Here is a 24,095-nt window from a genome sequence, read left to right as displayed (position 1 = left end):
TACACAGAAGAAGTACAAGGTGTGTAAGTTCAGGAACGCAACATTTGGGACAACACTTGCTTCTTGGACTCTGACAACCAATTAGGGGGTTTTGGAGGGGCTTTTGGGTAGATTTTATTGTCAGAACATTTTTATTTCACCAAAAGCTCCCGCCAACCATTCATAGAAGCATTTTGATGGAAAAACAGATGCAGTTCTTCCCACTGCAGTCCCTCACATCGGAAAGTCTGATATCGAACCAAGCTGCAGGGTCTGGCTCATTTGAGAAAGAGATGCATCAGACTGCTTCAGTTACTTGGTGACAGGAAAGCAAGAAAAGTTCCAACTTACCACCCCACCTCCTGCCGAATGAACCAGCACAGACATGCCTTCTCTTAGGTTAGCAACTTCAAAGAGCATCATGTAGGCAGTTACAAAGTTCATGGGAAATGCAGCAGCTTCAGAAAAACTCATGTCATCTGGGATCTTGTAGACAAATTCTACTGGGGTACATACTACTTCAGCCCATGCGTTGTAGTTTACAAAAGCCATGACTCTGTCTCCAATCTACAAACAAGGAAGAAAACAATGTTGAGGATATGGCTGCAATCAAGACCGTAGAGAGCAACTCTCCTGTTTAAGCTGTAGGTCACTGACTGACTGTGAAGATAATGGTGTTCCACATCTTTGGCAAAATAGCAGTTAAGCTGCTCAGCTTTAGTCTTTCACCATTTTTAACTGTATTTATTTCAAAGGTTGAATTCAACAAGAATATCCAAAGTTAATGCCACCTCTTCTTTTTTGCTACGCTGCTTCTCCAATAGAGCAGTTTTCCATCATCACTAACACAGATCATCAGGTGCTAGCAGAGCTCCTAAATAACAAATGGGGCTGTAAACAACAAAACCAGCATTCTTACTAACGACCAGGAATTTTGCTTACAGAAAAAGGAAAAAAAAAAGAAAAAGATATTATAATTATATTGATGAGATGCATGAAATAAACAAAATCACCCCTAAGGTAATTTTCACTTTGCTTTCTCAGTCTTCACACTACTTTAGAGCTACTTTTCCCCTCTGTGGATTGAGAGGAGGACGAGGCCTTGTACTCTGGTAGACAGAGCACATGAAAGGATTCAGAAACTACTCATTTAGAAGAGAACACCATCTATATCCACTCTTTATTTTTAATATCTTTATAACAGATTCTACCAATACATTTCCATGATTGTAATTTCTACAGCCATGTGTCAGAGCAGAATTTGATCCTGCACCTTCAAATAAGCTACCTTAAATATCAAAAATATACCTCTGGGTTCTGAGGCTCTACTGAGCCTACAAAGTGAATCTGACAGGATTTAAAGAATGAATGAAATATTCTCTATGAACACAATATTTCTCTACTCAAATTCTTTGGAAAACACAGCAGTGAAAGGGTATTTCACTATGGAGAAGTAAAAATTTTAAGCTTAATATACAGTCGGTTGCTCCTAGGAACCTTTCAGAGGTCCAGGAACATCAAGTTTGTATGTTTGTATAATGGCCCTCATTGCAGCTTCAGGTTTTTAAAACGGAGATAGTGACTCCCCACAGATGGGCAAGAACAATAACAAGGCAACTGGAGCTCTGAGGCTCCTGCTGGAGTACAACCAGACTTGAAAAGCAGCACTTGCACAAAAGTATAAATTGGTCTGCTGGGGCTACTAGGAGAGCCACAGTGAGCAAATGTTTGCCCTATATATATTAAAAACGTCATAGGCATGACTGTTACAAACTCTGGGTAACAGCTTGTCACCAACAGCCCCTGTGCATCTTTTACCTTGTCTTAGACCTCTTTGCCTTCCTATAATCACCAATAAAAACAGCGTCCTTAACCACGGAAGGAGTTCTTCAGTGGAGCCACAGTGTAAGTAATAAGGCAGGAACAGCATCAAACTTTAGGACTTCATGTTTTAGTTAAACTAACAGCAGCGGTCCCTCTAAAATGTCTTTGCTTATCTGCCTGATACTGTCTGTCTTGCCTTCTACTAATACTCACTAATGCTTTAGAAATACTACAGGTTGTTCTTGGACTATTTCAACTATATTCCACAGCAATGGAGTAAAGCACAACACTTTTACCTTCAGGCAAACGTTTATAGCACAAGCACATTTTAGTCTCCCAAGTACTTGTCATCACTTCAGCTTTGGGATATCGCGGGTTTGCTAAAAGCTAAGGTGCTGCTGACAGTTCTGAAAGGTTTGTCTCTTATAGAATGAGGATGCTGAGACAGAACCGTCATTCCAATTTCACCAAAATGCCTCCTCCTTTTGAAAAACATTCAAATTAACAACACCTCACTGGTAACCACTCTGTGGTTCCCTTTTGCTGTTAGAAGCATCTAAAAATCTAAAGTCTGCTAGGATTAATTAATGAAGATGTTAGTATGTCCTATATCCTTGCAAACAAGCATAAACGATTACCAAAAATAATGCAGAGAAGTCCCTTAGTGATTCCCAAGGGATTTCTTGGTAATAACAAGATGATGTCCCTGCTCACTGCAGGAGGGGTTGGATTAAATGACCTTTAAAGGTCTCTTCCAACCCAAACTATTCTGTAATTCTATAAACACCATATTTTACCACAAACACTATACAGAGCATAGTCATCACATCAGGTTAGGCCTTAGGTCCTGAGATTCATCCCCACAACTAGAGAGAGATCAGGCCTGATACATTTGAGCTCACTAGAAATCAGCTTTTTCTTTTAATGGAAAAAGAAACAGGCATTACGCCATTATTCCATAAAAAAGGCATTCTTTCAATGTAAAATGCATTCTTACACACTGCTGTCAAAATGGACTGTCATTCAGTGCTGTCACTTGCCATATGATAACACAATCACAGCAAAGGAAGACAATAAATGGCTGGTAGAACAGACCAAGGGCCAGTAAGACACATTCTAGCAGAGCAGGAAATACTCAAGACTTTAACATGACTTGAGATGGAAGAGATCTATAAAAGGAAAGAAGGTCAGAAGATGTAGGGCGCAATCTTTGCCATTCCTGCCATTGCTATGGCCAGCAGTAACAGCATATGTCAGAGACACCAAGCATCTGGGGTGCCCCTGTTCTGTGCAAGAAATCCATACAGAAACCGACAGGAAGTTCTTGCACCTTCTCACAGTACGTTCTCCCACTGATGGGTCCATACCTGTGCACAGCAGCTATTCTGAGTGTCGGGCCTTCCTCTAGATCACTCAAACACTAGCATGGCTATGCAGTTCACATACAGAAAATAAACCACCATGGCTTGTTTCAGTTTCAGGGAGTACACCAGAGCACAAACACATTCTACAGTCAGAACAAAGAGATGAAAAAGACCCAGTATATTCAGTCAGGTGCAATGTTATTCACTAAGCACCATATGCTGTAACCTCATGATGCCCTTTAAAAACAGCAAGAACTTTTTAACTGAGAATGCTGATCTAGAGCAGATACTTTCCATACTCCTTCCGTAGAATATTCTTCAATATGGAGCCTAACTATGAAACACAGACACTAGAGCGGAACTACTGGAGCAGTAGAGTTTTTCAAGCAGCGAAGTTATTGTTCAGTTATTGTTTGTCACAAAAAACATCGGAAGATTATGACTCGTTTCAAGGCACAGATAGGGCAGGAGGGGGAAGGCAGAGAAATGCCCTAAGAAGTGCTCATCACTGAGACCCTGCTAGAAACTAAACTGGCCCTAATCTCTACTCAACTGAGAAATTTTACAGCTCTTCTAGAAGTGCAAAAATGTTACCTTTAAATAAAAATATTTGAGGTAATTGCCTTCTTAAGATCAAGATACAATAGGAATTCTGAAAGTGCAATTACTTAATGAGATGACTGACTCAGCAAATAACTAAGACAGGATTGACATGCATTAACTCGGTTCTTATTTCAAAATTTTCCTATCTACTTCGGAAATAAAGTGCAAGATTGGAAGAAATATAGATGTTTAACATCAATAATGGAATAGAAGGTAGGACAGAAGGCTGTTTATATGTAATAAGAGATACTGAAGAGTACATAACACCAACCAGTCATGAAAGCTTTACTACATGCATTAAATATTTGTCCTTTATCACTATTCTGTTAGATGTCCTGAGTGATCAGAACAAGTCACACAACCAGAATCAGGGTCCCCATTTATCTGCCTCATGACTGCGTATGGTCATAAGAGGCAACACTTATTGTAGATGGGGGTCTCATTAACTCAAGATCAAAAGCTGGAACTAGAACCAGCAGCACATGGGCTCTGAAGCAGAGCAACAATGACAGCAAACATAGTCAAGAAAAGAAACTTAACAAGTTAACTCAATTTCTTTTACCTTCTTGAAGCTCATCAGTCACGCTTCCCAGTTCCTATTTAGCCATCAAGATATGCGCATGGCACAAGTGACTTTCCAGAAAGGATTTGAAGGAGATGACAGTGGTGGCTTCAGAAACTAATTTAAGAGGTCATTCTCATGCTTGAGAAGCAACAAGGAAAAACTGCCCTTTCAAATCTCAAGAGGGTAGTGAAGGCTGCTGTCCACTGGCAGACCAGAAGGGATTAGGGACAACATACTCAGTGAACTGGTGATTATTCAGTCTTGCTCTGAAAATAAAGAAAATATTACCTCAAATCCTTTCACGCTATCTCCAAGAGTTTCTACAATTCCAGAGCATTCAAATCCAGGAACCAGTGGTGTCTTAGGAGGGTTGTCGATATTCCCCTGTCGCACCATCAAATCAAGAAAGTTCAAACCACTGTAAAACACAGGAAAAACATAAAACCAAAACTATTACCATAGATCAAAGCAGAAGAGGAAAACTTGACCCGATTGATGGGAAAGCCAGAAAACTTCAGGGCAGCATTACAAAGCTGGGTTCCACAGTGTAAGAGGGACCCAGGAAACACATTCCTCATGCATGGAACACGCTGACTTTACACCGTGCTGTGCAGGCCTCGGGCAGAAGAGTACACATGGAAGGCAACCACGTCAGTCATCAGCCCCAGAGCTTACAAGGCTCTAAGGAGTCTCACGCAGAAATTCACCAAGGGCATTCAAAGATTCAATACAGTGAAACATCACGATTTCTATGAATGCATTACTAGCTGACAAGTAAACCCAGTTCAATTTAAGAAGAAAAGCCCAAACCTCAGACATTATAGATGTTTTGGGCCTAGAGCAACCTGATTTAACTGTCCTAACCTCTGATGTGACTCCAGGAATGAATCTTGTGTTCATCCCAGGCAGGAGTCCAAACTTTGACATGAACTTATTAAGTATCACGTAGGCTGTTGGTTTAAAACTGTTCCTCTTGGATCACTTTTGTACAGTTCTGCAATGGTTATTTAGGTCTTCAGAGCCCTCAGGGTTGCTGCTCAGAAAAAATACAGGTCTTCCCCTGTGGTCTCAGTTTTGCAAAAATCTCGAAGCATCTTTGCTTTGTCTTTAATATGCTATCTAATTTTATTAAGTAAAATTCTGTGGTTTTCTAGGCAGCCACAAAAAACAAACAAAAAAAAACCCACCAGCCAAAAAAGGTACCATTTATCCACTACGTGTATATACTGATTACTGGCACAAATGCCAGACATACATACATAGTTAAAATTTCTAAAACTCCTAACTAGCTAAAATATGCTTCAGCATTAATCCATTGTTCCAAAACACAGCCCTGTACTTATTGTTGTCCAAAATTGCCGCATACTCACTCCCCGGCTCCATGGAGCTATGTGCACAGCCAGTTGTACTCATGCATGTGATACCAGCAACTGCTCAGATACATAAAATTACTGATGTGCACAAGTATTTACAAGATGAAGCTTTAGTCAGAGACTAATCAAGACACAAACAGATTGAACAGACCCAACAGACAAACAGACAGAGTAGACACACAGTGTAAGCATGAAGACAAGACAGCATTCATGAGATGTAGGTCACTGGGGTGGGGGGGGACCAAAGGAAATTCCACCAGATGTGAGTATTTGTAATTGTGGTGGAGGGTTTAAGAGCAACCTGAACCCACAACTTTTAGTTCTATAAATGCAAGATTATAGATTATTTTTCAAAAACATGACTTTGACAATCTAGCTTGACAAACTCAGGAATTAAAAAAAAAACACACACAAAAAAAAACAAAGCCCAACACAAAGCTCATAAATTTAACCATATGAAAAGTTAGGAGAGGCTTGGCACAATTAAGTTGGGAGCTTTGAAATGATTTTGGAAAGGCTGCTTCTTATCCCCTGGCTAAGACCACCTCCTATATGGCTACTGTAATGTTGATAACAAAAGAGAAATTCCAAATAACAAAATGCCGGCAAGGCAGTCATCATCTGGGAAAAAACAAAACAAAACCCAACCAAAAACTCCACAACACACATGGTGGTAACCATTGTCTGCGTACATTAACTTCAGTGATGATCTTTTGAGTTCAGCCTTCCACACTACAAGCATTTTACAAAAAGTTAATTTTTCTACATTCCTGCAAGAAAGGGCAGCTGGAGGCAGAACTGTGATGCAGAAACCCATGTAGGAACACGCACCATGACATCATCACAAGCAGGCAACAAGCAGACAGATGGATATGGCAGAGACCCCAGCTATTTGATAATGACATATGATTACAAATACATTACTGCAGCTCTTCCAAGAAACATTCATTCTTCCAAAACAACTTGTCAGACAATTTCTGAAAGGGCACATTTTCAGTTTTGCATCTAACGACATAATACCAGCAACACAGTTCTGTTCTAGTTCCCTTTCTCTTTCATCTGTCTTCATCCTCAATAAAAGGCAGCGATATTAAATAAAATAGAGAGTTCATCTCTATTACAATGAACTTACAAGACTTATACTAGAACAGGTGTGATAAGGAGAGAAAAAACACTACACAAGGTACGCAATACCTAAGTCACATGTTTTTATCGTTTTAATTACTAGCTGGAACACAGGAACAGCATTTCTAATCATTTCTAGTCTATTTCCAGGGAGTTTCTTCTTCATTCACTTCATCTTTCATCTCCTGTATGTCTACGTGTTGTCGTACCCCTGCTACTCTCATACATGCACTTGCTCACATTCTTCTGCACTTTCAAATAAGGACAGAAATAAGTCATTTTATTTTACCTGCCAAATTTGAACAAGCCTTATCAACACCAATAGACCTGAAGGCACAATTACACTGTATGGTAAAACCATCAATTTTATTTATTTTTTTCCTTTGAATAACCTGGAAGGCTCAAAGATGAATGGCTGTTTAGGAACTACCTCCAACACACCCAACCTTATCAAGTCCTTCGTTGAGATTCAACCTAGAGCAGACACAGGAAAAGAGAAGTTTGGCTGCACAGAACATCACAAGAAAACGTGCCTCATGAAAAGTGACAGTTTTAGAAAGTAAGCACAATTTCCTTCTTGTATCAGTACGAACCAGCATAGGCTGTTGTGGTGTGTAGCCGAGAAAGTGACTCCTGAACTTTAAGGACGTATGCAGAGGCAAAAGTGTACATGTGAAGTGATCCAATGACAAAAAGTGCACGATTTCTTGCAGTCATGTGTTTTTAATCCTAAATCAAGAGCTGGACGCAAATGGAGATAGGGAAGGATATGAATTACCAAGATCAATACATCGACATAGGGATTCTGTAAGAACCTTTCCGTGAAAGAGCCGAGATATCAGTGTGAATGGCATAGACCGAATTACCTGTGCATCTCTGGAAGCAAAGTTTATCAAACTTCAAAGAAGTATCTTTGAAACTGACTTTTTGAGTCAGCAATGCTCTGTCTTAACAACGACTCTGAGGATCTTGAATACTATTTTCTATACTTCTGGTTTAGCTTTGCTGCATTTTTATTTTCTTTCCTTTTTTTGAGGGTGGAAAGTGCTGCAGATAAAAAGCTGTATTCTAGACTTCTTTCAACATCAGACCAGCAATGGTCAACCTGGTTCTCCTTGATCTGTTCCTGGCACTCAAGGATGCCCAATACCTTCCATTGCAAAATACCAAATCATAAAGACCATCCTCCACACTTTGGTTTGAAGAGGTGCTGCTTTTGATCTGTCTCTATTTCACTGTAAGACTCCACTGAAATTAATTAGTGAAGTTAATGAAATACAACAGAGCAAATAAGAGGACCACTGAGTTTTACATTCTTAAAATCCTTCCTCTTACCCCAGCCAGAAAATTGCCTGACAATATTTAAAAAGAAAAGTTAAAAAAAAAAAAAACTTTTTATCCAGAAACACCCATAGTATATGACCAAGACTGCCTTTAAGAACAAAAGTGATGCACTGTCCGCTGCTCTGCTATACTTAGGATTTCTTTTACTTGCCACCAGTTTTTTCAGGTGCTGTTATCTCACAGTCACAGAGTCAGAAGGGTCACTTCTGCCTCGTTCCTCATGACGCACATGTAGAGTAGCACAAGGAAGAACGGAGAAAAGAAAAATACAGGGAGGTAATTATGGGACACCATTCCTTGTTCACACACCCCATCTGAAATACTGCTTGGCTTTGTTCTAGCTACTTGGCTAATCTTTTCAACACCACCTATGCTGGTGTTGTGCAGGCTGCAAATTGCAATATCAACAAACACAGCAATTTCAACTGCTCTGTCATTACCAATCAGAAATTATTTCAGGAAATATGCAGGAGCTGTGACTCAGCCTGGACATCGATGGCTGTTCCATTTCTTAGTCACTGAATGAGGCTAGCACATGACTCATCTCAGCTGACACATTTTCAATTGGATCATTGATATTCCAGACCTTCAAAAGAATTATTCATCTATCTTAGTGCTAACAGCAACATATCCTCCGTCTCCTCCATTTATAGTACCATATTACAAAACGTATACATATGATTTAACTGGTGTATACATATGATTCAACAGGTTTCATCTCCCAGTGAATGCAGAGACCACATAGAACTTACACTTTTTACTGATATATACTATTTATCCTGCGTGCATGCATTCTTCTTAAAATGAAGATTATTTTTCTCCACAAGTTGATGGAGAAAAACAATCAACCGATAATGATGGTCAACTGCAAAACTGATTCAACTAAAGCCACTATTTGCTATCAACATGTCTTACAAGAGCAGCCCATTTCTGGCGTGTTCAGCACTGCATTAACATGTGCATACTACACTGGGCAAAGCCAACAGACGTTTTTCTTACTCAGTCTCTCAGACTAGACTGCAAGTCCATCATCACCCTGATCAATCTTCTGTATTTACAGACTCCGGTCAAGAAGATCAGCAAATTGATTTTGCCTTGTTTGGAAGCACACTTTGGTGACCTGATCACATTTCAGCCCTATGGCCGTTTCCAGCCAGGAATGACAAGCAGATGCTACACAGTCTACAGGCTCCTCCGGCGTGAAGGGAAGCTTCCAAAACACACGTGGCATTGGGCAACCTGGCAGTAACTTTGAAGCAGTTGAGCAGGTCTACTGATGTCAAACAGCAAGCGTGCAACTCGCACAGCTCACCAGTGATAATGCAACCCTGGAAAGCGACTGTAGTTGCAGGAGAGCTGAAGATTTCTATTTTACAGCCCAGTGTTCTTTTCTAGGTAACTTGCTATTTGTGATACATGCATATCTATTGCTTTAAGTGAATTCATACAGGTACTGGAGAGTGCTGTAAACCCCTCAGGCTTTTAAAGGAATATGTCCACGTGCTCAGAACATTTTAAGTTTTGCATGTTAACTTTTGTTAACTCAATGGCTGAAAAAAATAACTCAGAAAACAACACAGCCTATGCTCAAATGGAATTACAGCCCTGCTTGACAGCAAAATGATCTATCCAGCAGCTACAATGCTACCATTATTTCTTATATTCACCTAGCGTGGAATTTCTTGCATTTCCTATTGTTACTAGTAGAGGAAAAAATAAAACACATGAGAATGCAAAAAATCTCAGCCCTTCATTTATTAGTCCTCATTCAGATTGATGAATATCATCATTTTTCATGGGCAACACCTCAGGGTAGGGCGGAAAATACTTGCCAAAGGTCACAAACCTTGTGATCCCCGTTAAGTACAGGATGGAAAGGCTAGCATCTGAACAGGCCAAGACTTTCAGCTACATTAACCTACTGAGATGTTCCAAGGCACATCCACTGGATACATCATTCAAAACAAGCTCACTGCCCCATACCAGTATAATTTTTAATACACGTTACTTCTGAAGTAAACAACTTGGCCTTCACCTTGAAATTTATCTTCCAGAAGCACCATGTTTTCACATAGCAGAAGAGGACAACAAAAGATAAAACCCAGCCTGAGCAAAATCAATTTGGTCTTCGGTACACTTCGAGTTGTGTAGTAAGATCCTAATGTTGATTCTGTCACTTAAAAAAATAACCTTATTTTCATGAAGAAACATGTGCACTGAGAACCAGCTATCTAGGAAGAACAGCCTGCTCCAATAGTCTGGGAAAAGAAATTAGCCTTCTAGGAAAGCTTGTTTCAGGATGCTACCAGATTGCTAGCCACTTGTCAACTGGGCAGAGGAATCAAACACTGGTAAGTTATCCTCAGCTCCAGCTACGCTGTCACACCAGCTCCGAAGAAAAATTACGACTGAAGTGATTCCCAGGAGAAAAATAACAGCTAATATCAGAGAGGAAAGGGACAGGCGCTGAGCAACGCATGCAAGCTGGCACCCACATTTCTCAGGAAGAAAACAAGAAAGCTTTGACCACAGTTGGGCAGGCTTTTTTCCCCATTTCTCCCTGCTGGTACCGTGAGAATCAATGACAATTTCTTTTCCGTCACGGCTGCTGCTGACAGCACACAAACCCCCGGCTTTACTCCACGCCCGCCTCGCACCCAGCGACTCGGAGCTCAGCCCTGAGCCCGCGCTGCGTGTCCCGGGTGCTGCCGCGGGGAACCGACGGTCCCCGGGCAGCCACGGCAGCGGGGCGGGAAGCGGCCCCGGCCCCTCGGAGCGGCGCTCCCCGCCGAGGGGGACGCCACAAGTGAGGGAAGTTGGTGCTGCAGCCGCCCGCCCCAGGCAGCGGGCGGGGAGGCTGCGGGGCTCCCCCGCACCCCGCGAGCCTCCGCCCGCCGGCCCCGGCCCCTCCGAGGCCCGGCGAGCCCCGCCGCTGGGCACGGCACGGCGAGGGGCGGCGGGCGCGACGCGGGTGTGCGCGGGGGAGCCCCCGGCCCCCCGCCCGCCCGAGGGGGCCCGCACCCCGCCCGCCCCCCCCGCTCAGCCGCCCAGAGGGAAGGAGAGGGCGAGAGGCGATACTGGACCAGGCTTTGACGCGGATCTTCAGCTCCCCCTCCTGCGGCTCCGGCATGGCTTTCTTGGACACGCGGAGCTTGTTGAGCCCGCCGAAGCCGGACAGCACCACGGCTCTCATCTCCTTCGTGTCCCCGGCCCGCAGGCTGCCGGCGGCGCTGCCCTCGGCGGCTTCCTTGCCGCCCTCCTTCTCGATCATCTGCTCCGTCTCCTCCGCTCGCTGCGCTCCCTCCTTGGCCATGGCGGGGCTGCGGCGGCGCGGCTCCCGCCGGGCTGCTCTGTGCGAGGCGCGCTGCCGCCGTGTGGAATGGCCGCGGGCGCAGCGCGGCGCGGAGCGGCACGGCACGGCACGGCGGTCCGCCCGCCGCCGCAATGCACCGACTAGCTGCGCAGCACCATCCGCCGCCCCGCGGCGCCCGGGAGGGTCCCTGCCCCTGCCCGACCGCCGGAGCGGCAGGAGGGCACCGCCGGCGTCGTGAGGGCAGCGCCCGGGGCCGCCGCCGTGCCGAAAATCGCACCTGGCGGCCGGGCGGGGCGAGGCGGGAGCTCCCCTGAGGCGGCCTCGGGCGGGCTCCTGTGGTGAGGGGCCGTGGTGCTGGAGGAGCTTCCATGCGCCTGCGAGGCAGAGCCAAAAATCCCCCCCGGTACGTTCCTCTGAGGCCCGGGCACAGCCCGGAGCCCCCGAGGGACTCGGTGTGCAAGATGGGGCCGGTGAAAGGTTGTCTAGTTGGGCTGGGCTGGCCTCCCTCCGACACCCCCACCCTCTCCGTGCCCCACGCCAAATGGCATCATGGCTTCAATGGCCACTTAAGGCCTTTGGATCGTCGCTGGGAACCGGCTGTGCAAAGCCACCGCTTACCCGTTCCTGGTCCTGAAGCTGCTCTCAGGGCCGAGCGAGTGACTCCTCAGCATCGGGAGAACCACACAGGCAGTTCCCTCAGACTGGCACACGCGCCTGCGAGCGAGAGCCCGGGTGGAAACTCGGCTGCGATGAACGTGTAAGCCCTCATGCAACTGGTCCCTTCCTGGTGATCAATGCCGGTGTTTGCTGGTTCCTGCAGGGAGCTTAATCCTTCAGTGTGAGCACAGGGTGTGCTGCGAGAGCACCTCCACCAGCTACAGTTCCTGGGACTGCCTGGTTTGGGGGCCCTGACAAGGCTCAGGCACCTTCACCCCGTGTTAATGGTGGGGGTGCCTGCAGGCTCACCTACGGCAGCTGGACGTGGGCTGTGGGGGATTGCTAGCTGAGGTTCCATAGGTGTCTACATTTTGTCTGTTGAGTTCAGTGTTAGATGCCTGCATCAGTTTGTTGATGGGCTCTCAGTCTGAATAAAGCCACTTCTGAACATGCCTAAATGATGTACATATTTACGGAGTTTCAAAACTCGTTGCAGCATGCTGTGTGTGCCATGAGCGTTCCTGCAGACCTCTTTGTGGACACAGTTCTTCCATCAGCCCCCCTGCAGCAACTGAGTTCTTAAGAAGTTTCAGGACCTTTCTGACTCATGGTAGGGATTAGCACCACCATCTCATTGGGCTATGGGCTTGTTGTGGTTTGAGTTCATCAATATTCCTTAATTTCACAATATACATTGATTTAATCTTGGGTATGTATTCAGTATGCTATGTAGAGGAAGCAAAAAAAACGTGGAAATGTCTTCGCTGTAACGAGTGATGGGGTAAAATATTTTCATTCACATTAACAAAGTGAGATGGCAGAGGAACGGATAGAGTTTTCATATTTCCTTGTACTTAGTATGTAACACTTTGGGGTTTTTTCTGTCTAAAATTTCTGACAAAATATTTTTCAAAGCCCCTTTGTGAGACTTTGCCATCTAAGCCTGCCATAAATGAAGCAATAAACAAATGCACATTAGGAGCCAAGAACAAGGAGCACCGGCCACAGGGAAGCTTCACTAGCTTCATTATATCAAGAAGTTCAAACAGATTGTATCAGAAGTGAAGTCTGATGCCTCCAACACCTCTTACGTTGTCCTTAACATATGTTTTGGGCAAAGATTCAAAACCAGCTCATTAGCACTATCGAGAATTTTCTGTGTGATGTATTAAAGTGACGCCATCCGCTTCATTCTAAGTAACAGCTCGTGGAGGGCTCTGACCATTTTAAAGGTCAGAAAGCTTTTTTCCTCCCTTGCTCCCCTGGTAATACCATGAATATTCCCTTCCCTGGTCTCATACTTGGCTAATTCAGTGCTGTAATAAGGAATACGAGGTTCTGTCACTTTAGATGTGACCATTTGAATGCATGACCAGGCGAGCAGCAGCTGAATAAAGAGTAACACGCATTTGACTCCGAATGATTCACTCAGCTGGCGTCTTATTACAGTTCTAACTCAAATGAATGGTAAAGTGCAGAATAACTGGGGAAAGTAAGGCAGATAGCATGTGTCAACTAAATGATATCCAGAAAAGTGGAGAGGCTGTGGGGCAGCTCACTCGCATCACTCCAGTGGTCTGAAACATCCGAAGAAGTGAATCTGGACCTTTAAAATGTGTTTGTTTTGCATCGGTTTGTCTGCTACCGTATTCCTGCTTTATGTTGATGACTTGGGGGTTTTCTAACTGACCCTACGCGTAATGATTTAAAGCTGTCTCTAGCCCTTCTTGGTCCTGAACCAAAAGTAATTTATCCTAAGTGATTTGGCAAGTCAAAATGATCGAAGGAGGGCCATTTCATAGAAATATGATGTCCTGCGTATGGCAGAACCAGTGCTTGCACATGTCAGTTAAGGCATGTAGCAGATATTTTTGCATAATCCTGATTCCATTATTTTGATTTAATTCATAACCACTTCTTTAAGAACAGATGATGCAGTACAAAAGATTACACTAAGATGTAAAGCCAGGATTTATTCTGACAGTCGGCTGTAAGTTTTACCACTCCAGAAATAGGCTGTGGGTTGGCCATTCATATCCCTTAAAACTTAAATAAAAGCATAGTGAGTTCTAACGGTGGCTTTCCAGTGACTGCAGTGGCTGGTGGATGAGACTTGTAAAAGTGAAAACATAGGACTCGATTTGATGGATGTAGTCAAGTGATGACAATATTAATGAACATGATGTGAGAACCTGAACAACAGGGAATTAAGAGTTCTTTGATCACCAGCTTTATCTGCTGGTCAAGTTGGTGCGATCTATTTAGCTGTTGTTCTTTGCAACAGTGATTTTTAAAAAGACCGTCTAAAAATAAAGGGAAAATAGAATAGTGTACTTGTGGCTAAATCCTGGTAGTTACAGTCAACATCTCTTCCTGATTCAGATCCTTTATTTTCAGAACATAATCATTTATTTAGCAACAGAACCAATGTATGCCTGTATCAGGGACAAAACAGTCTTCTTCACAGATATTGTTCTGAGGACTCGTGCCTGAATTTCATGGAGGGGAGCAGCCATTCAGGATAAATCTAATGGTAGTACTACCACACCTTCAGGGTAAGATAGCTGAAGAGATAAAAGTTTTTACTGGAAACACAGACCATATGGAAGGTTGGTCAAAAACTGAAGTAGGTGAGTTAAATGCAAGGTTTGCTTCTGTGTGGAGGTGAAGAAAACCAAACCAAACCAAACCAAACCAAACCAAACTGAACAACTCTTGGACCTTTGTGGAAAAGAACTATTCTATATTAGATACGTATTATGTACTTTGTATCAGGTTTTTTTTGAAGAACAATGAGATTTGTGTTCAAGAAGGACTAGATATCATTGTATCATTTTCCCTTCTTAGCAGGAACAACATTTAAGACTTTGAATAATGGCTATTCACTTTGCTCAAAGGAAGTAACACAAAGAAGGCAAAACCAAATCCTCAGTTAGAATGGATAATACTGAAATTTTTATCTCAATAGTTTTCTCTCGGGCGTAAATCACATTTTGTCTTAGAGAATAAAGTATTACAAATACTTTTAAGCTAAATGATGCATTTTTTCTCATAGTTACAAATAACATTAGTAAAATCATATTGATTTATGTTCTGGCTGTTTTAATGCATAAACAGGGAAGCTTTTAATACGTTGAGTTCCAAAGCATTGTTTGCTTTACAGTCCACTGTTACAAAATTCTCTTTAGTGCAGGGACAGAACACAAATCCTCAGGACTCTCTTAGCTTTTCAGTTTTATTCAACATTTTCCCCTTACTGCTTTGTCTGGTATAAAACATCCGTATTGCTTGACAGAAGATGCATCTTATGCATTATGTTTTGAGAGCGTGTTCAGAATACCTGTTATAACCTACAGTCCACAACATCTCTTATCAATAGGAAAATGGTTTTAGTGACCTTTAGCCCCTGTATCTGTGCATAGAATGTATTGACAAAGACAGACATTTCCAAAGGGATCTCGAAGAGAATAGGATGCTAGATTTATTTGTTTGGGATTTTTAAAAACAAAGAAGACCTCTATTTCCGAAGGTTAATTCACATTGAGATAATTGTTTTATTTTATTTCACCTTAGCCAGGGGCTTTCTCGTACTGGTGGAGCTATGTATGAATCGTAGAAGCAATGAAGCAATTCTCTGTTTATAGTCACTGAAAAGAACTGTACATTTCCCTTCAGTAGATAGAAGCAGTTTAAAGCTCCTCAGAATCATCAGGAGTAATGAAAACGTGTTGCATTTCAAATTAAAGAGGAAAAGAAATCAAAGCATTCACATGGGATTTGGCAAGGCCAGTATATGCCAATATGACTTATCCTGTTGACTGCTCAGTTATTGTATTCCTTCATTACTTTTCCATTTGTCTTATATGGAAATTGTGCTCAGATAATTCAGCGATGGGTACAATGGAAATTAAATAAATGGATCACATTATTGTGGATCAAGAAATAATACAATTTAAGAAAATAGAAATGGATTGTGAAATCTTTACATCATGGTGATGATAGTCATCAATAAAAATGGGCAGACCTAAATAAGCCCTTTAAACAAAGCTTCATTTGTATATTTATTTTTAGAGCCATACTATCCATTCATTTGGCTAACTGAATACATGGTATAATGAAAAAAATACTGCTTAGTGTCTTCGCCTGCTGTCTGTACATTCTAACACTTCTGTTTCGTTTTCTGAAAGCTCAGAGTATTTTTTACACTGAAAAAATACTATTATATCATTTTTGATAGTAAAATTGAAGACGTATGTTTCCTTTTTGGACTCAACTCTGAGAAATGAAGAAAAAAAAAGGTTAGAAAACAATTACAGAGATGGATAGTAAATCACAATGAACAAAGTTACAGGAGATGAGTACATTAGTACTGTCATTGCTTAAAAGTGTCACTCAAGACAAGCAGACTGGCTATACCGTCCTGACTCCATCATTTTAACCCTTTATGACTTGTTTCTTGTTTCCCTCTTTGTAAAGCTGAGGTGAAATGTGTTTACCTCATATGAATAATAACTACTAATACACACTTACAGTTCACTTGTAGTACTGTGCAAGCACTAAATACCCTCAGAATTTTTTAGAATATTATAGCGCCATCTCTGAATTCCAGCAGGTTCAAGATATTATTCATACCTTGTTCTTTGAGGCAATTCATAGCAAAAGTAAAGAATTATTACATTTGTTAAATCTCTGTTGAAAGTACTGTGGTCAGTAACTGGGCTGTTACATATCTGGGGATGCACACGATGCTTTATGTACTTATTCATTCTGTGTGACTCCAGGCATTGAGAAAGAGGAATCCCACTTGGCATTTTCACTCAATTTGGTCTCAGCAATTATGGATCCAGAGTAACTCGTTAGAAGGTTGTGAAAAAATATCTCTGAACTTTTTAACAGAGCTGTTGTTTACAGAAGAATGAGAATTCAACCAATACTGAGAATAAGTTTGAAAGGCATATCCGGTTGTTATACTGGATATATCCAGTTATTATACTCGTTATATCCAGTTGTTATCCACTGTTACAATACTGTGCACAATGTCATTAGGAACATCTGTCTGTGATGTTATCTTCCACACTGATTACATCTATTAATGCATTATATTTTTGATCAAAGTTACCTTCTACAAATTACCAAGCTATTTCACCTTTTTGTGGCTCTTGTTTTTTCCTCCTTAAGTATTTATACGTATGACACAGATAGCTCCTGCATCTGCCCAAGAAAACAAAAGTGAGCTTTTAGGTTTACTAAGCTGAGATCTGTTTTGCATATTTCTGAAGCTGCAGTCCAAGAGCATGTGACATAAAGGTTGCTGCTCTGGAAGCAGTGATGCTTCTAGCTTGAATTTAAATTTGAAGGCATCATACTAATTTACAGCTCTTGTGAGAGCTCTGTCACAGCACAGAGCTTCCACAGGGTTTACAATACAAAGAACTCCCCTTTTCCCCCACAAACTCTTGATGCAGCTTTCAGTACTGCTCTGGTTGTGCCCTCTGTGATGGGCCTTTTGAAGAAAGGAACAGGATGCTCTTTAGCATAATTGTGTGTTCTGTGGAGTGTTTTATCATGGTCTATTAAAGGTCTCTTCCTCAGTTCCATAGCGAGTTACTGCTTTCTAACTCACTGATTTTAATAAAGCAACTGAGCACACTGCTGCATTCTCTTCCACTCTCCCTCTGGAGAAAAAAATAATATCCATAACAAAGACCATAAACACCAGCTTATTAGGAGATTGGTTTACTCTGAGCACTGTTAAGATGCTAATGTAACTGTTCATTACAAAGATGCTAAGTGAGATCTCACTGGGGCTGGCGGAAACAGGGATTTTCACTGAACAAAAGCACATGAGTTTGCAGGCAAGGTTTAGAACCTGTGCTGGTTTTTGCTGGGATGGGGTTGGTTTTCTTCACAGCAGCTCATATGATGCTGTGTTTTTGATTTGTGACCACAACAGTGCTGATAACACACGGGTGTTTCAGCTGTTGCTGATTATTGCTTGCACAGCGTCAAGGCCTCCTGCTTCTCACACCGCCCCCAGTGAGTGGGCTGGGGGTGCACAAGGAGTCGGAAGGGGACAGGGCTGAGACAGCTTCCCCCAACTGATGGAAGGGGTATCCTATACCCTATGACAACACACTGAGCAATAAAAGTTGGGGAAAGAAGGAGGGAGGGGGGACATTCGGGGTTATGGCTGAGGCCCTGCTTCCCTGGAAATGGCTGAACATCTGCCTGCCTGGAAAGTAGTGAAGAAATTCCTTATTTTGCTTTGCTTGCATGTGAAGCTTTGCTTCACTTTATTAATCTGTCTTTATCTCAACTCTCGAGCTTTCTCAGTTTTGCCCTTCCGATTCTGTCCCCCATCCCACTGCAGGGGAGAGAGCGAGCAGCTGTGTGGGGCTTATCTGCCAGTCAGGGTTAACCCACAACACAACCAAAAAGATAGCTGTCTTCTTTTTATAGTAATCTGAACAGGGAAAATGAGGAAAATAGGAAACAGGCTTGAAAAATCTGAATGCTTTTTCTGCCTAAGAGAAGTAGTTCCTTAGACCACAGGTAAGCATACTAGTGGAGAACTTTAGGTGAGCTTATGCTATCAATAATGGCACTGTGCCCAATGTTTATGACAGCATTAGAAAAAATGTTCTAGTTTTATGACTTATTTATTGCATCTGTAGCTGCATTTCACAGTACTGGAAGATAACTGAAAAACAAGTATTATAGTCTGAAATATGGCCCATTTGCTGACACCAGTGTTACTACAGAAGAGAACTGACTATGCCATTCTGTTTCTTAGGAGCTTTGAAGAAGTATTGGCTTAATTTCCAATGTGCTTTTCAACAATAATCAGCTAAATGTTAGAAAAAGGTGATTTCTGGAGACAAAATTTATGTAAACCTTGCATAGAAAACCTTCATAGTTGCAACCGAGACAAATGATTCTTCAGTGCTCCAGTCTTTTGAGAAATCAAGTCTGGTCCAGTAGACTCAGTGGTTTATAAGTGCATTTGGAACTTCTGTGGAAAATAAAGTCAATAGTCCAGAGCTCGTACAGCTTTCTCAGACTTCTTTCACTGATAGCAGGGTAGGACATGGTTGTAGACTCAAGGTAGACATCATATGCAGTTGCATAAGGTAGGGATTCATATTTTTCTCCGTCTAGAAACTGTGCAGATGGATTCCTATTTTGCTAACTTGTGAACTATCAGGAATAAGTATTCAGAGAAAGTATTTAAACACGACTTGTAGAACTTGGCCACAGTGGATATTAGACCTTGAAGTCCCTACTAAAGGGTCAAAGTGGGGACAGCTTACTGCCGTGATGTAATTGCATTGCATGGTTGCGATTGCTGTGCATTGCAAAAATTTCTGTCTTTTTGAGACATTGTTAAAGGGCTTCAGAGTCCTGACAAAATGATCTTGTACATGGAAACTTTAGATCATACCAGCTATCTCCCTGTATAAGCTAACACAATTGGATCCCCATGTAAACAATCATTTGCTTGATCTTTTTTCCAGTCTAAGAAAAACTGCGAGAAAATTTAGGCACTTTGGATATTTTTTTCTTTCAATGTAAAATGGAAGGTCCACAACTACTTCCTGAGCACGCAGTTTGATTCCCCCTCACTTTGAGATAATTTTATATCTAAAGACCAGCTGGTTGATATATCAGTTGATTTAAATTAAAATCCGAAACCGTTTTAGGCAAGAGTTTGGAATGCAGCAAAGAGTCACTTTGTGACATCACAGTACAACGTGGACTACAAAAGTGCTGGCATTTGCCTTACTCTCTAAAGAAATAATTCAAAATGCAGTTTACATATACAGTTAAAAATACAAGTTTGGAAGGGCTAACATGGGGAGTCAAGTCAGGACAAAGGAAATTGAGATTTCTAGGGAAATTAGTATTTTGCAATATACAAATAGAAAAGCTCTTCCTTTTTTGTGTTGCGTTAGAAAAATAAACAGAAACTTTTCTGCCTGATATTTTAACCATGAGCTAAGCAATGTCCTTTCCTGGTAGGTAACCAGCCAGCATCTGTCTTTAAAAGTGGAGATGCTGACTAGTATCTGGAATCTCAGGTAGAAGAGAAGGGGGATTGTGTTACTAAATCAGATCCAAATACCAATACTATCTTGGTTAAGTTGCAGCATCAGAATTATTTCTGCTGAATGTCACCCAAATTTCCTCAGAGACCTTGAAATCAGTGTGGGCATGTGTAGTCCCAAAAGACTATGAAAAAGGGAATTTTTCCAATAAGAGGCACCTTGAAGTCAACTCCTTAGTAGGAAGATGGAAGAGGCCTGCACTACTTTCAAGTTTTTAACTGAAGGGTTTAATTTTTCCAGTTTAGAAAAGATAAAGCTATTATTGGATTAATAAAAGAGGAGCAAGAATCTATCCACAATTAATAGCTAGGTTCAGAAAAGATGAACAGTGCTCCAGAAAGTCAGCATTGCAGGATTTTTCTCTTATTGCAATAAATTTTAACAAGGTGGGGGGAGGATGAGAGGTGTTGAACTTGCTATATTTTGAGACAGAAGTGTGGGCAGGAACATGAAGGAATAGAGAAGGCAGTGCCCTACGGACACACCTAACCAAAAGACTCTGCTATCATTTCATGGGAAGCAAGCACATCAAAAGAGAAATTCATGTGAAGTTGCTCAAAAAAAGTTTGTGAGTTACTTTTGAAAATGCATGCTCTATCCAAATAAAACATTCCTTTCAGACAGGGCAGAAATCTTTTAAAAAGCAGGATGAGTGTCCAGTGGTCTGGGGTACTGCAGGCGAGGAGCACCAGGGACGCAGAGCAATACTTCCTTTAGTGATGCTGCATGTTCACGGCTACTGAGGCTGACCTCTGCAGGAGAATTCCAAAGCTATACAGAGAGAATTGGACAGCAAGCTTCCTGGCTGACCAGGCAGCTGTGAATTTTGTGACCAATGCCCTCCTCAAATCAAAATACAGAGCCGAGTCTTGTCAAATTTTGGAGAGAACTGCCAAGAATTTTAGCGAAGTTGCAGTGATCAGAGCCCATGCTGCTGGTGAGCAACATCAGAAATGGAACAACTGAAGTTAAAAGGGAAGAGATCATTTTAATCATTAAAATAAGAGGAAATTAAGAGGTCTTTAATTGGGAAACAATGACAGAGACACATCAATGTCAAAAACAGTGACACGTACGTTAGCCCCCGTCATACAGTGCTGCTGCACAAGAGACAGAACAGCCCCGGAAGGAATAGGTTCTTGACAGGCTCTGATTTTTGTGCTTGGGCACCACAGGCAGAAGCTGGATTTCCTTGCCAGAATGGAGAACAGGAGATTCCTTCAATAGGAAAAAGCCATTCTGAGAGGGCTAGTCCAGCCAAACACCAGCATGTCCTTATCCTGAACATACGTGCTCCTTAGCAGAATTACAGGATATGCTTACTGATATATCCTGGTAGTAACTCTTCTTTATCATTGTTCTCTCCTTCGAATTGTGCCATCTAAGAAGGAAGTGCTTGTGTGGTACATCTTGTAATACACCATCCAGTGTGTTCATGACACCTGTATCACAACCTACACAACACACGTATGCTGCTAATCAGTGACAGAGCTTAAAACAACCCCTAAGTCACAACTTCCAGTCCTCTCCTTATAGACGTGGTGCTTAGGAACATGGTTTAGTGGTGGGCTTGGCAGTGTTAGGTTTACAGTTGGACTCAATGATCTTAAAGGTCTCTTCCAACTGAAATGATTCTGTGATTTATGCCTGTGATTGATATCATGCCTTACTGAGTTACTTCCTGTCATCTGAGCTGCTCTAACAGATTTTTCACATCCACAGATCACCCCATCTGTGAGGTAAACCTCTTTTCAACCGGCCCAACACATTGTACCTCACAGCTGGGTAGGAAAAGAGCACATTATTAGTCCACAAAGAGTTATGGAAGACTAGCTGTCAGGAACTAACTACAAATCAAGCTGCAACTCCTGAAGACGAAGTTTCCAGCAGTTTAGGGTATTCTCACTTCCCCCTTGTTCAGCTGCTCACCACTCATTCCCACAACCTGCAACCAGGTGTTGCCTCCTCAACTGGGCTGCCCCAGCTCATGTGGCCACACTGCAAGGCACACCAAGGGATTGCTGGGGCTCAAAATGCCTCAGAGTGTCAACCATGGGAAAATAAATGTCCATCCAACATGAATTTAGAGGAATAGTTTCCATACTTTTTCACTCAATGATCTCTTTCCCAGATCTTTTCACTCCTCATGTGGGGAGCTCCTTGTAACAATATTCCCTTCATGTGAAAAATAATAGTATTTTATTTCTTGACTCAAATTTAAACTGCTCTATCTTTTCTTCAGGTTACAGTGTATTTAACATTGAGCAGTCAGTTGTCTACATTATATATTCAGAGGCTCTTCTGAGCATCATCAGTCTTTTATGATTCTTTATTGGCTTATTTTGTAGGTTCAGAATGACACTCCGTTGTTTCATATTTTGTGGGTTACAAGATGAAATGCCAGCTCTTCTGGATGAGCCAGAAGAGTGCTTCCAGTCTGAAGCTGAACTCACTAAAATTAAGCTGTGGTGACCTACTATTGAGAAGTAAGTCCTTTTTTGCTTTCTTTTTTTTTTTTCTTCCCCATTAAAACTACATTCTTTAACACTAGCTCTAAGTAGACCAAACAGTTTGCCAGTTTTGTTGTAAAGTATAATGGTTTGTCAGGTGCCAATGACAACCTATACACCGTAGCAGTTTAGATAAAGTAGTTGCCACGACAACGCAATTAACTAAATAAACATATCTGTATGCAGCAGCAGCTCATGTCCTCTGCATCATTTTTACTTCAGCACAAAGCATTTTGAGTGTATATGCAAATGAATCCGTCCCCCACTGCTTTGCCTCTCCTCCTCCCAACCAGGTGATGACGAAAATGAGGTACCATGCACTTTTCCTGAGCACCTCAGCTGGGATCATTTCAGGAGTTTTGCTGCTTTGGACAGTGCAGAAATCCAGGTCAAGTCATTGTCATCTTCCTCTTCCTCCCATCTGTCCCCATTCTCCCCTTGATTAGGTCACCTTTAGAGAATTGGCTTCTAGTTCTACTATAATTAAAGGGAAAAAGGACAGTTTGTGAATAAATACACATTAAACTACCTGCTTGCCAACAAAATCTGTTTTTACATAAAGAACTAGCACAATCAAATATGACTGTCAGCCTGAGGTTGTCCTTATATCAGCAGGTTTTGGTAATACATGCTCTTCTAGAAATATGTAGCAGAGAAACTTAAGTTACTCAGACAGCTCCACTCACCAAAGATCTATGGGCTCTGGAATAATTGACATATCAAAGTGAATGCTCAGGTCACAATTAAGTTTTAATTGCCTTCACTACAAAAGGAACATAATATTGCTTCATAAAGAAATAACTGTTCCAATATCTCCCTCAAAACACAAAGCACCAAGGAAAAGAATAAACAAAAAAGGTTCTGTGTTAGAAAGTTGAGGTTACTCTGGGTTGAGGCCTTCAATGCAACATCAAGAACAGGTAACATCCACTTGCAATCATCTAGCAGCAATGGCTTTTTTATGTTTGAGCACATCTGTTTTCATGTTCCATCTTTTACCTACTGTATATTTATCTGTCAGAAAATGTTATTGTGAGGGACTTAACAATAGCAATAAATGGAGCCCAGGTAAGTAAGGCATAAACCAGAAGAAAGATTATCAAGAAATAACAAAACAAAGCACAAAGGTACATGCCATAGTCTTAACAGAGCACCCAATAGACTGTAACTGTTAGCACCATCATCGTTGTTTTCAGCCCTGTTACATCTTGGTAGTGCCCAGACTGATTTTTGATCCTAAAAGAAGCATCATATCTATGACCGAGTCCTGTTTAGCCCAGGGAAATGTTCAGTGAAACCACATTGGAATTTTAAGAAGAAACTTAAGTGGCCC

The 24,095-nt window shown here is 42.0% G+C and overlaps 1 protein-coding gene across 2 annotated transcripts in view; it reads right to left on the bottom strand.

Moving 5' to 3' along the window:
* The window catches only part of VAT1L (vesicle amine transport 1 like), a 61,412-nt gene extending 49,922 nt beyond the window's left edge, over positions 1–11,490 (bottom strand). For both annotated transcript variants that reach the window (XM_086620794.1, XM_086620795.1), the window contains exons 1-3: positions 11,261–11,490; positions 4,624–4,753; positions 331–546 (exon numbers count right to left, since the gene is read on the bottom strand). In XM_086620794.1, coding sequence (XP_086476920.1) covers positions 331–546; positions 4,624–4,753; positions 11,261–11,490 — 576 coding nt within the window. The remainder of the gene's footprint in view (positions 1–330; positions 547–4,623; positions 4,754–11,260) is intronic.
* Between the last annotated feature and the right edge of the window lie 12,605 nt (positions 11,491–24,095).

Source organism: Tauraco erythrolophus, chromosome 15 (assembly GCF_009769465.1).
Source record: "Tauraco erythrolophus isolate bTauEry1 chromosome 15, bTauEry1.pri, whole genome shotgun sequence".
Classification (NCBI taxonomy): Eukaryota; Metazoa; Chordata; class Aves; order Musophagiformes; family Musophagidae; genus Tauraco; species Tauraco erythrolophus.
Note: the sequence above shows the minus strand (reverse complement) of the source record. Positions and strands in the feature narration are given on the sequence as shown.